Genomic DNA, 14,152 nt, shown 5'->3' with positions numbered 1-14,152 from the left:
TATTATTTATTTATTGTTTTGGATAATAGATTCTCTACCTTTAAGCATTCCAATGATATTGCATTCTCATTGCAAATTAAAAAAAATAGCATAATTATAGTCTTTGCTTGTTTTAAGGGAACGTTGCATTTTTTGGTAGTGGACTCCGCTACAATAAAACTTATGGGATCCACATCATTTAATAATAAAATTGGGACAAATCCAAATTTTTTTGGTAGATAAAGTAGAATAATGTGATTAAATAAAATATCTATTTGTCAATGTTATTTTCTGTCATATGTCATTGGAAAGGTAGTGTCAAAATTTGGCATTGGCATTAGTATTTATTATTGAAAAAGGCATGCCAATGTCAAATTTTGCAAATGCCAATGATGAAATGCAATTTACCATTGAAGATGCTCTTCAGTATATTATATTAAAATGGCTGCATACATTTCTACTTCTTGTATATTTGATTAATCAAATAATGCTAGAAGTACCAAATAATTTTTTATCATCATGATGTATATTAAGTTTCATATGTTAGTATTTTATTTGTTTATAATTAATTATATTTATCCCTTCACTGATTTACTTATCTAGAACTAAATTATGATAGTATATTAATGAATAAAATATTCACCCATGACACTTAGTATAATCTTGGTAGGTTTATTTAATGTCTCTAATATTATTCTTGGCTCATCTGGTTCTTTTTCTTCTACAAACATATCTTCTTCTTTAGCTTCCTCTTTTTCTACATATATATCTAATTCTTTTTTGATTTTTTTTCGAAATTAATTGAAAAAAAAAAAATTTCGATCTGGTGCAACTCACATAACCCATTCATTACAGAATTTGTTAGATATGGACAAAAGTAAATGTTTTTGAAACTACATGGTATTAAATGTTATAAAAAAAATGAAATAACAAAAAAAATGGACAAATTAAGAGTGTGCTAAAGTGTAATTTTCTCATAAATTAATATGTCACATGCACTGAGTGTCTATATATTTCTAAGTAATCATATGTGTGTGTATATACATATATATATATATATATATATATATATATCTTTGATATAATTTGCTATACATATTAAACCTACTTTATAACAATTTAAATTTTTAGAAACCACAATATTTAACATAATATTAGAACCAAAATTATAAGCACCCATTTAAAAAAATAACGCTTACAACTTAAAGGGAACGTTATAACACTAAAATAACCTACAAATGAGGAGAATGTTGACATAACTTTATATATATATATATATTCGCTTTTTAATAGCTTAAATTTTTAAGAATAGTAATTTTCTTTCATATATACATATATAGTTTTGACTTGTTGGAAACCTAGTTTCTAGGTTATGTTGGACACTAGTGACGTTCAAGTGCTAAGGGTTAGCACTTGTCTAATAAAGTTTTAGTATTAATCATTAATTGAAGTAGCACCTTCAACAACTAACATGTTATATGTTCCCAATAGAATATCTCTATTTCTATACATAAGTAATGTTACGTTGGGAATATATGTCCAAAATAACATAAGAACATGATAATGTGTCAAGTACTAAAGGTGTCACCCAAAAAAAAAAGAAGAAGAAGGTATCACAACAATTGATAATTTAAACTAAATATTTAGTTGCAAATGACAAACCCTTAATAATTACCATGTCAATAAGTTTCCAACATGAAATATGCATGTTCCAACATATCAAAGTTATATACAAGAGAGAATTGTTCTATTGAAAACATATTATTGACATAAAATGGGCATCTAGTGACGTGTTAAACGTTAAAGGTGTTATCTCAATTAATGAATTAAGATTGAAATCCTAGTTAGACAAGTAGTAACTTTTAACACTTGTCATGTCACTAGATACCTAACATAAGATGGTAACACCTTGTGCGACTAACCAACCGAAAGTTGCCATGTATTAATTTTTATTAAAAATATTTTTTTTCTATTTGTTTTACTCTTTTTTCTTTTTCCTCTTCTTTTGCAAAGGCAAAATCTTTTGCAGGTGCTGTGTCTATGGCTATGGCTTTTGCCCTTTTTTATTAACACTACCCTAATCGGAATGCAAACGACACCATTGGAATCTCCAGAACATTAAATCTCCAAAATACTAGCCACACCATTGGAATCTCTGGAAATCATTTCCATTTTTTTTCTTTTTTTTAAATCTACAATCACTATTATAATACTCAAACCAAGGTGACATAGCAAAGGTCATATAATTTAAATGGTGGCAAACTGTGACATAGCAAAGGTCATATAATTTAACTATTAACATAGCAAAATATATAACTATTACCTTCTAAATTATGTTGGTTGTTACTTTTTTCCCTTTTTGAAAACAGTTTTACTTAATTTGTGTATGAAATGAGCATATAATAATGAATGCCAACATCATATTTATCGACCCAAGTTGCAACTTCTACATGCTGAGATAATAACTAAATACACACACAGCCTCCACATAAACAGCTATGTATTTGAAAATAGCAGTTTGATTAGGTTTATTAATCCCCATCATTTCAGTTGACCAATCCTCTGTATAAACTCTATACTCTCTATTAAAACTCTTCTAAATATGGAAGCTTAACATATGATAAAATATATTTTTTCTTCTGCATTTTATATAATATTATTTACCCAAAAAAATTTAATATAATATTGCTACAGGTATATATATGAATATATGATTGATTAATGACAACTTCAACAAAAGAAAAATTTTCAAAAAGTAAAAATTTTTCTGTGTGTGTTTTCGTGCTCTGCTACGTTTTCTTTTCTTATGTAACAACAACAAAAAACCAAAAAACAAAAAAAACAAAAAAAAAAAAGGAGGATAATTATAAATTCATAATACTTACAATAAATAGTAATAATTAGAATAATAATAAGTATAAAATATATCGAGTTTTCCCAAATTTTTTATTTTTTTTTTTATTTTTTATCTCTTCACAGATAGAACAAATATTTTGATGGCCTGCAAAAAACGGTGAAAGCACTACTACAGAACAAGTTTTTTTTTTTTTTTTTTTCCCAAACAAACAAAAAAAAAAACGCAGTATAATAATTTTGATTCTGTAGCCTATAGGATAGGGACCAACTATTAGCAAAAACTTAGAAACCTTGTCCTACCAACTTATCAATGATAATAGCCACCAAAATCCTATGCAAAAGGATTTCCTCCGACAGATGCAACAGAGCCCTGTGATGAGACATTCCTCCAAAATATAAATAAATAAATAAGCATCTTCATTATGTTTAGTGACTTGACCTTTTTTCAGCTTAGTGAATTAACCGAGATTTTTTATTTATTTATTTATTTTTATTCCTTTTCAATTATGTTACCGATACCAAATCCTAATTGATAGGGATCAGAATTCTTAATGGTCTATTTAATCCATAAGAGAAACAGGATTTAACAACCATGAAAAGAGATGAGAACCCCGAACTAGAATAGAAACAACTTACGGTATTTGGGAGCTCGGCACTTGTGCTGCCATGTATGTTAAGCCACCTATAAGGTTGCCAAAAATATCAAGATCAGGAAGGAACAAATCAGCAATTTTCACCAGGTGAATCCAAATTACATGCTTAAAATGACATTTAATCAGCAAAATTTACAGCTAAGGCATTACCATTACTTGTCCTACCTTGTCCTGCAGCTGGAATATAAGGTGCCGCCGCACTTTGGGGAAACCACGGTTCAGATACATCACCAAGGAAGCTTGAAGACAACTGGGCATTTGGGAGAGCAGCTTGCAAGGAGCTCATATCCAGAAGCTCAAACAAGAAGTGAAGCAGGATGGCATTAGATATAAGAAATGTTTAATTTCTCAACCCTTCCCCCCCCTTCTCCTTTTTTAGACATATTGGAGGCAGAAGGGGGAGAGGCCTTTGTATTAATTAAAGCAGATGGTTGGTGAGGTACTATAACAAACATATGCACCAAGACATATACAAAGTAGGTGAAATAAATTCATAAAATTTAATAAACTTTGAAGTTTACACAAAAGATGAAAATAGTTTAAAGGCATGGCATGGAACTGATATAAGCTGCATCCTAAAAATATAGACAAAAAGAAGAGAGATGTTGCCAAGGCCTGACTACTCTGTGTGTGTGTGTGTGTGTGTGTGTATATATATACACATACAATGCTTCAATAATGCTTCAATATCTCTTTTGTTCCATAGCTCAACTTTACACACTACAGCATGTTGAGCAGCGATCAATAAACGTTTCGTTCCACAATACAGCATTTTTGTTCCACTCCAAACCTGATGGAGATCCATAAAGTCAAAAGTTATGTTAGGTGTAAGTTTCAAAAGTAGTTTTAGTATTTTTATAAGCCTTCTTAAATTATTTAGCTTCCTAGTTTAATTATGTTTCCTCAATGTATTTAGTTTCCTAAATCCTCTCTTGAATCCCCTTTCTAAATCCTCTCCTCTTCTTCCAAGCACTTTTATAATCAACACCAAGTAAAAACCCTCAATTTCCTTTCTAAATCCTCTCCTCTTCTCCCAAGCACTTTTATAATAAACACTAAATAAAAACCTTTAATAAGAAGCAGTCTGAATCAACAGCCTCTTCAGCCATAAATTTTATGGAAATATATGACTCTAAAAATGCTAAAAGCAAACCATCATTGATAGCTTCTGAAATGATTTTCATTTGTGCATCTTTCCACTATTATGTCTGCTTGAATAATGCTCTTGTGCCCGATATTTTTTTTTTCTTTTTCTTTTTATTTTTTTGACAATCTCATTTATGCTTGGGACTGAACATAGTTAAAGCTAACAATTGTCAGCTTAAAGTACAGTTGGAAACAGGTATGGCTGCAAGCACACTAAAGAAATGGCCACATTAAATGTTTATGTGACTCAGTATAATGAATAAATACCATAACATATTGTTCTGTCCCAAATCTGAATCATAAGTTAAATCCAATGGGTTATTCGATTTGGGTTTACTTGCATGAGATTGTCTCTTCCTGTGAGAAGAAACAACCACATGTAAAAAGAAAGAGATTAAAAGAAAATGACAGTTGTATGTGTTTGTGTGTAATGCTTACTAAGTATCCCCCCATCAAAATTTTACAAGGTTAAAGCAAAAGCATACCAATCACCGAAAAAAGCATTGGTGGTGTATAGGACAGACCCATCACATTACGGGATGGCATGACAAGACGCAGACTAAGGGAAGAATCCTATTGTATCCCATTTGCAACAGAATTTTGCATAACAATGTTTAGAAGAATAAAAAGGAAATGAAATGAATCAAAATAAACAATTTAATAAATAAATGTTTAATGCAACAACCTCTTAAACTCTAGAACCCAAATACTGATCTGCAGTTGATGACAACTTGTCTGTCTCTAAATGGATTTCATCACCCAGCTTAACGCCCTGCAGAGTCTTCAAAAGCATTCCATAACTGTTCAGATACTACAAACGGATGGTGATTACAATCAGCCAATTTACTTTTAGCTGTCATTATCTATATATATAAAAGGTTGGTATACTTCATCCACATAATAGCAGTTCTTATTTTCATCATAAAAAAACAAAATAATAGCAGTTCTTATACATCAGGCACTTATTTATTATTCCTGAATCAAAATCACAAATAATATAACAAGTGCATACTTCAGAGTACAGCAAAATTTACCTGAGCACTTGTTGCAGTGGGAACTGTAACATCATTCATATTCCATGGACTCGAAATAGTTGAAGAAGGAGCATTGAAACTAGAATCTTGGAATGATGGCAACTAAGTGCTTGTACCCAAGGATGAAAATGGATCAAATTTTCCAACAGTAACACCATCTACAGAAGGTACATTCCTAGGGTTGTCATTTCCAGTGGCCGAAATAGATGCTGGAGATGATAATAGATCAAATTTTCCGAAAGAACCACCATCTACAGAAGCAACATTTGTGGGGTTAACATTTGGAGTTCCCGGAATAGATGGCGAGGAATGAGGCCTATCGATCATTTTTGGCTCAGAAACCTCTTGCAGTTTTTCACCAGAGGTTGCAATTGACTGTGGCTGAGCATAACCAGCAAAGAAGTCTAATGAAGAAGTTGAAACAGTTGGTGAAGGTTGTTTTACAACCATAGATGAAGCAGAAGACACTACATATGGATGAAACAAATCTACAGTTTGAGCAGATGATGAAGCTATAGGCAATTGAAACAAATCTGTAGATGGAGGCGATGATGCAATAGGCAACTGAAACAAATCAATTGATGATGCTACAGCAGTAACTATTTCAGGTGTATATGGGGTTTTGGAAAGGTCCAAGCTATCAGAACTTTGAGGAAATGGAAATTCTTCTTGGAAAAGCCCAGCAGCTAGTTCAGGTTCTGATGTAGTATCTATTAATCCTCCTGAATCAAATGCCTTTAGAGACACAAAGTTGCTATCTATTGATCCAGAACTTCCTGAAGATCTTCTTCTTTGAATTTGGAGCAATTGTTGTGAGATGATTAATAACGGGAGCAGCATACCATATGATCAAAAAAAAAACAAACACAAAGCAAAATACCAAGGGGACATGTGCAATAGGATGACCCCTAATCGTCTAATGAGATGCCCTAATTCATTGTATCCCAACCATATCACTGCTACCAAAACTAAACTAATCACCTAAGCATCCTGAAATAGAGAAAAGTAACCAGCAGTGTCACATGTTGTAGTGAATTTTATGCCATGATTTATTATATTTAACAGTTTAATAGGCTCGGTTTGATGCAGTGTTGAGGTACTATAAAGACTAAAATTTTAAGTTTATAGGAAATAAACTTAATAATGCATAGACCCCTATGAAGCCAACTTAACGCAGCATAATTAATACTCCCTCTTCTATAGAACCATCTAACAATAGGGCAAACGTAGGCCATACACATGCAACAAATAAATTAAAGAAATGGGGTTCTAACCATTTATAGCAAGAAAAAACAGAAATGGGGTTCTAACCATTTATAGCAAGAAAAAACAGACATTTAAGGCTTTGGAAGTCTATCTAGGTTTGATTTTTTCAAACTATTGTGAAACGGCTACGGGAAACAACTGGTAGTTTTTTACCTTGTTTTACGAAACTACAACTAGTAAGTAAACACAAACATGCTGACAAAAGGAAACGGTTCATAGAATATATGCCAATTTATTACAATCCCAATCTAAGCAAATTTTGGTTGGGTATACTCCTGAATCCCCTCCAAGTTAATTGTATTTTTACAAACCAAAGCAAACGTGCTAAAATAAAGCCAATCATGGAACTTTCCGGTCCAAGTCCATTATTCCATCTACCTCATAGGAGCAGATGGGTAATTTCAGCCACTAAATAGTATCATTGGGAATATTTTCTTAAAGAAGACAAAAAATTTATAAAGTTTCTTGGAAGGCGGACGGAAAATAAAAAAGAACAAATGTTTTAGACCAATCTCTTTGAACAACAGCAAGCTGACCCAGCTTCTTCTTAACAGACATGACACGTAGTCAATTTTGACACCTTATCCCCCCCCCCCCCCCCCCCCAAAAAAAAAAAAAAAAAAAAGAACTGAGATCCTGTGAATAATCACTCATGTATTCATCATTTGGCTTTGTGTAGAATTACTGGCTTTGAGATCTCAATGCATCATTCTAAAACTTTACCTTGTTTTGAACCTGCAGTTACCAAATAAGACTGGTTTCATTAAGTGAACGTAAGCCAATCAGATAGAAATGAAATTTGTACTACACATATAAAAATGTTCTTGAACACGTTCTTTGTTTATACTACTTGTTGGCATTTGCCAAAACAAGAAAAAGAAGAAAAAAAAAAAAAATCAATATAAACTCTACCTGAATTGGGAATGGACTATTATAGAATAACTATTGACAATCTAATTCCTTTATCATGCTCCGCGAATTTATGTTTCTAAATACTATTCATTATTATTTCAGGACCAAATAAAATTAGAAAAAACAACTGTCCCTAAAAAAATGAGCCAATAAAATCTCTTATTCCATATGAAATAGACAGCAGCAAGCTTATTATTTTCTTCGATTTATTCCAAACTAAAAGCACCACACACCAAAAAAATAAAAAAATAAAAAAATAAAAAGGTAACACTTACCCAGCATTTTTGTCACTACATGCCTGTTTTTTGTCACAGTTTTATATAGAGTAACAACAGTCGTGTCACAATGTCGACACAAAAAATATGACACTAACGAGGAATCAGTGTAACTAACATTGTTTGTAACTGAAAGGGTACACATTTGTGACAATATCTATATTGTTAGTGTTTTATAGCGCATTAGCCATAACAAAAATATCACTATATAGGTCATAAAAATTGTCATAGCATATAGTATATTGTTACTAATTGCATCCTACCATCTAGTCAAACCTATAAGCTACATATCAATTATCACTGTATGTATTTGTGACATTTTGACATTGAACACTACTATTTTACAGTTACAACTGATGTCTTGACAGAAAAGCATTTCAATTTTCAACTTAAAGTTGACACTGTATGATCAATGACATTTTTAATGACTTGTCACAATAACCTATTGTTACAATATATGCGTGACACTAAGTGATTTGTTACATCATTGCACTGACACTGACATACCCGTAGTTACCAATGGTTAACTTATATAAAATGTCACAGAAACCATCTTTTTAATTTAGTAACAAACCTTTTTTTTGTAAAAAATTATAATACATCAATTGCTATTTAATCAAATATGTTTTTATGAGATCCACTACTTAATTATTTTCAATATGATAATAATTCCAAACCTTTTTTGTAAATATGATAATACATCAACTTTCTTTTAAAAAGCTGAAATGATGCAATTTACATACAATGAATAATCTATTATTACCACCAAACATCTTTTACATTAAAATTCCAGCACCACGTACACCAAACAAAGTGCCTAAATACAATAAGCTTAAACTAAAATGGTAAAAAAAAACATAAATAAAAAAAAAATTAATTAAAAAAAAAGAAAAAAGGAGATGGTGCTTGGCTTGCCTGTAAACCATCTTGATGTTATAATGCTGCAGCATTCTCCTTGAATGCCTTCTATTCTCTTAAAGTACCACATGAGCTTCTTTCTAACACAAAGAGCCCTACATTCCCAAATATGCAGTACAGAAACATCTAAATGATAAAAGTGAATAATAATAAACATCAAAGAAAATGCAAAATGGTTATGTGAAATTGAGCAAGTACCATAAAGTGATATCTTATACATTTGCAATGGATAGAAAAGGAAATGACAGTGTATATCATAGTCTCAGCCAAAAAGTTTAACCCGAAGTAAGAAAAAAAATATGAAAAATGTGCTCCAATAATATTACAGCCAAAAAGTTTAACCCGAAGTAAGGGAAAAAAAATATATATATGAGAAATGTGCTCCAATAATATTATATCTTAGAACTCATAAAAATTGCAGTATTAGTAGCAAAACAAGCTAACCTTCACTCTGTTAAGGATTGGAGGCTCCACGTCAATACAGTGCTCATCAACATTGTAGTTTGTCATCTTTGGTGGTTGGACTAGTAGCAAACTGTCAAGATAACAAAGATACATAAGGACCCCAATAACGCAATCATTGTAAAGCGAAAGTCATCTAGCAAGGATCAATGAAGTTAGAGACTGACAAGAATAAACAAATACAGGAAATCTTTTGTCCTGCCAAAAAATTGTATCATATGTCCAGCAATCCTTAAAATATCCCCATCAATGTAGTAGTGATTCACAAAGGGCATGTATTAATCTGAAAGAAAGCAAAGTACACTACATTAGTATGTACCCATAATTAGATTGAAAGGATACTAGTACCAAGTATGATCTAACTTTAGGCACGGACTTACATTGCATCATGTTCTTAAACCAAAATAAGTATATATTATATTTTTGGAAAAAAAAACAAAATGAAATTTTACCATTAACGGATAACAAAAGAATACCATACCTTGAGAAGGAATGAAACAAGTGTGTAGAAATATATAGAACTGGGGAAAAAAAAAGAGATATATATATATATATATAATATGATATAGTGCCAAATGATGTGGGTTTTGTTGGACAAACTTACTAGTTGGTTTCTCTATCTAGTATCTACTTTGAAACATTCGCACTAAGTTGGTTGCTTGTTAAGCATCAAAATCAAATTAATAATGCGGTAAGCAATTGTTGTACAGTTAACTTAGAAACAAGATTATACAGAAGAAAACACAAATTCATAATCAAATAATTACTATTCACATCTTCTCCTTCTCTTAAGTTCTCTGTTTATCTCACTCATGGAGTTGGCTCAAGAAAGAAGAGGATAGTTTTAAGGAAATGAAATATATTTCCGAGAATAGAGCATCAATCGCATATAAATTACCATTTGCACGAGAGTTAGTTGGTAGGCATGCAAGCTGTGCTCTCATTTATTCTGAGAAGAATGTCTATGTTTTTAGTAGAAAAATAGAGAAAAAGAAAATGTTTATGTTTTTAGTAGAAAAATAGAGAAAAAGAATATGATAAATGAGCCAGATAGATTATTAGATGATCGGATCCGAGGAAAGCAAATAAACAAATGCATGCATGAATGTTACATATATGTATCAAGTCCAATAGAAGATTGAAATGTTGGAAGGATCATGGGAGAGAAAAATATGTACTTATATATTTACACATATATGTTGTTGTTTATCATGGGAGAGAAAAATATATACATATATATTTACACATATATGTTGTTGTTTAGGCAATGATATTGATGGGAGAAATAAGTTAAAGAAATGGAAAGCACATATCCACACAACGTGTGGTACTTTGAATATTAAAAGTGAAATAAGATAGAAGATAGCAGCATGGTGGGTTGGCCAGCAGTACCACGACTGCCTTGTGTCTTTCATCCTTTGGCCTTCAATGCTCATGCAGTTTATGCAGTTTTTGGGGTTAACCTTCATCACATCCACACCTCACCTGCATTATTATATATTTTATGCCTATATACCTTGGCCAATACCACATTTCAATTTCAATTTCGTATTTATATATACATATTGTCAAATAAAACTGCCTCTGCAGCTAGACTTTATATATACATAGATAGATAAATAAAATATATTAAATCAATTCACTTCTAGCTGACTCACATTATTTCAAGAAGACCAAATGAATAAGAGTTTGAAAAGTGCATGCTTGACAATGTTCTCCACACACACACACACACACACACATATGTACATATTTTCCTTGCCAACAATGAAATAGTTCCACTATTCGTACAAAAATAAATAAATAACAGAGCAAAGCAAATTATATATAAATCAATTTCATCAATCTAATAAAGCTTATAAGATTTCAGAAAACCAGAAATAGCAACAAAATGCAAATCTATTAACAGGTGGAATTTCAATTACCAGAAAATTTTCATCTACCAGCAATATGCAAACCAGAAAAAATTTGTATAACACACAGAAAATAGCAAAACGTGTGGAATTTCAATTACCCAATACCTCCCAGGTAGGATTAGGCAACTCATCAACTTTCTCCACCGGTAGATCTTGTGAATTCGCACTACTAGTCAAAGAACCGAATCCATTAACGGGTTCCATCGAAAACCCATTAAAGTCTACTTTTCTATCCTTATTCTCCCCTGAAGAAGGCCCTACCCCAGATCAACGAATTTTTGCTCCACTCCCAATCGAGCGAGCTTCGGGACATGAAGCATTACCCTTCTCTTTTAGTGTTTCACCGAGCTAGTTGGGTACCGAATTCGTATCAGTAAGGTTAGGGTTAGGGTTAATACTGGTGGTTGTTGTAATGGCTGAAGAAGAGGAGGAGCGATACGAGAAAGAGCTCGACGAGGAACGTCTGGTACTCCTCCGTGTAGGCCGTGAGAGACTCGATTGAGGGCAGGGGCAAAGTTTTTGAGAGACTTAAAGAAAAAAGTTCCCTAGTTAGATTGGCGTTCGATGTCCGAGCGATAATGCTGAAGAGTTTGGAGATCTTCTTCAAGGTTCGGGGCCACGCAGTTCGAGTAGTTGAAGGCAATGTAGTTGGGAAGACGAATCGGCCATTGTTTTCTATTGCACATCGGACTGAGGGGGTTAGCTACTTGAGCAGGTGAGTGATTTTGTGGAAGCTGATTTTGATCTTTTGGGGTTTCGTACGGAGGCTTTGGGGGAGGGAAATCAGAGATGGTTAATGTCAGTGTGGGTGGGTGTGTATAAGTGAAGATGGCAACGATACTTGGAAAAAATTCTAGGATCCTATATCACTCAAAAACACACTATTTTGGACTTAAAATGAGGTTATGGATGTAAAAACGCTGCGTTTTGGGGTTAATACACATCCTGACAATTTTTTTTGTTGTAACTAAAGTCGGTTGGACGGTCAACTTTAGCATTTTAAGTTACAAACTCAAAAATTTAGCACAACTTTTTTGAAAATAAAGAAGGGAAACTTGGCGCCACAAGTTTTTAGGCCTACAGTGACAAAATTATGTGACGAGACGAAAATTATCACGAAAGAGGATGGATCAATCATGATAATGTGACAATAGCAATTATCATCACTGAATCATGTACCATACTATGACAGTGGCGATTCTCGTTAAAGTGTTGGTGGACTTTTACTTACAATTTTTCTTGTGTCGATAGAAGATTTGTGAGTGTTGCTTTTTTTTTTTTTTTTAAATGAGGATAATACTTGAGAGTCTAAAAGAAACATTCAGAACATTTGATTAGGTGCTTTTGTTTTTTTCTGAAATTTTGGATTATACCTTTCTTTTCTTGTTGAAGAGGGTATATTTTACCTAACTAATTAAATTTTATTAACAGCTTTTACTTCTTTTAATCCTCAAAAAAATATATATAGTTAAGAATAATCTGATTAATATATCTATTTTCCTTTTGTTATTAAGGAAAAAATATTCTGGTTATATTTAAATAGGACCTTAATTTCATTAAGTTATATTTAATTTACTATCAAATCAACTTCATATCTATGTTCCCTATGATTTTAGCAACTTGTTACATAATTTGGATAATCCAATATTTAATGTTTTTCTCTTATACTTTCGTTAGAAATTAGATTTAGAATGAGGGGAAAAAAGTTTCAAAAAAAAAATAATAATAATAATAATATTTTCTTAAATTTCATTTTATAGCTAGTGGAAGACCCAAATAGTGGTCCGAACTTTATTACTAATTGGCGGGGCAAGGATGTTAAAGTGTGGGGCCAAAGTTATTGAAAATCTTTACAACATGCATTATGGATACAGCATAGGGCAGTGGGGACATCTGCTCCCACCTGATTTTGGAATTTCGCACTATGTATATATTTTCTTCAATAAAAAATATATAATTTTATATTTTTTGGGCCACATCTAGGTTTTGGTGAAAGGAAGCCTAAGATTAATAAAACAATTCTAATAACAGAACTTTTCTTAGTCACTTTTACGAAATTTCTTTGCTGTTTCCCACTTTAATCTCTTTCTCACGCGTGCTCTTCTCTTCTCCATGGAACCATTTTGCTTTTTGACCTTTTATACTACTTTTGTTTTTCTTTGTTTTCTTCTACCCTTTCCCTTGCCCATTATCTCTCTTATCCCACTTTTACTCCCAAAAAAATAAAAAATAAAAAGATGATGAAAAGTTTAGGAAAAAAAAAAAAAAAATCCCATAGAAGAGATAATGGGCAAGTAAAAAAAAAAAAAAAAAAAAAGATGAAAATTTTAGAAAAAATCCAATAAGAGAGATAATGGGCAAGTGAGAGGGTAGGAGGAAACAAAGAAAGACAAAAATAGAATTAAAAATTAAAAACATAAATGATCCCATATAGAAAAAGAAGACCACATAGCATACATCTTTAAAATGTAAAGAATACTATCATTATTATTTTAGACCCAAATAAAACTATAGAAAACAACTATATCCCAAAAAAATGAGCCAATAAAAAGTATTGTTCTATATGAAATAGACATCACCAAGATTATTATTGTCTCTGATTTATTGGAAACTAGAAGGTAATATTTGAAAGTCTAAAAGGAACATTAAAAAAATTTGATATTTGCTTTTACATTTTATAAAAAAAAAATGATTATACGTTCATTTTTTCATTGTAGAAGGTTCATTCTACTTAA

At 31.7% G+C, this 14,152-nt stretch overlaps 1 protein-coding gene and 1 long non-coding RNA gene across 21 annotated transcripts; both read right to left on the bottom strand.

The window, feature by feature from the left end:
• Positions 1-2,825: 2,825 nt before the first annotated feature.
• Positions 2,826-7,669, bottom strand: LOC107433026 (probable ADP-ribosylation factor GTPase-activating protein AGD14). Of its 17 annotated transcripts, none has more exons than XR_009634811.1 (4): positions 5,669-7,669; positions 3,639-5,445; positions 3,472-3,517; positions 2,826-3,221 (listed from the first exon to the last, which is right to left on the bottom strand). XR_009634811.1 is itself a non-coding variant. In XM_060812655.1 (2 exons), exon 1 carries the CDS (start codon positions 6,506-6,508, stop codon positions 5,771-5,773), a length of 738 nt encoding a protein of 245 aa, XP_060668638.1. In that variant the 5' UTR covers positions 6,509-7,669; the 3' UTR covers positions 5,199-5,445; positions 5,669-5,770. The 17 variants fall into 17 exon arrangements, 1 of the variants encoding a protein (XP_060668638.1); XR_009634812.1 differs by having other exon boundaries at positions 2,826-3,205; XR_009634806.1 differs by having other exon boundaries at positions 3,654-5,445.
• Positions 7,670-9,030: 1,361 nt separating this feature from the next.
• Positions 9,031-12,298, bottom strand: LOC132799185 (uncharacterized). Of its 4 annotated transcripts, none has more exons than XR_009634827.1 (5): positions 11,516-12,298; positions 10,894-10,986; positions 9,669-9,784; positions 9,484-9,574; positions 9,031-9,134 (listed from the first exon to the last, which is right to left on the bottom strand). It is a non-coding gene; the product is annotated as an uncharacterized LOC132799185 (long non-coding RNA). The 4 variants fall into 4 exon arrangements; XR_009634829.1 differs by having other exon boundaries at positions 11,523-12,298; XR_009634828.1 differs by lacking the exon at positions 10,894-10,986 and having other exon boundaries at positions 11,523-12,297.
• Positions 12,299-14,152: the final 1,854 nt, after the last annotated feature.

The sequence above is a fragment of the Ziziphus jujuba genome, chromosome 11 (genome assembly GCF_031755915.1).
Source record: "Ziziphus jujuba cultivar Dongzao chromosome 11, ASM3175591v1".
NCBI classification, from domain to species: Eukaryota; Viridiplantae; Streptophyta; class Magnoliopsida; order Rosales; family Rhamnaceae; genus Ziziphus; species Ziziphus jujuba.
The sequence above is the reverse complement of the archived record's forward strand: the minus strand, read 5'-3'. Positions and strand labels throughout refer to the sequence as shown.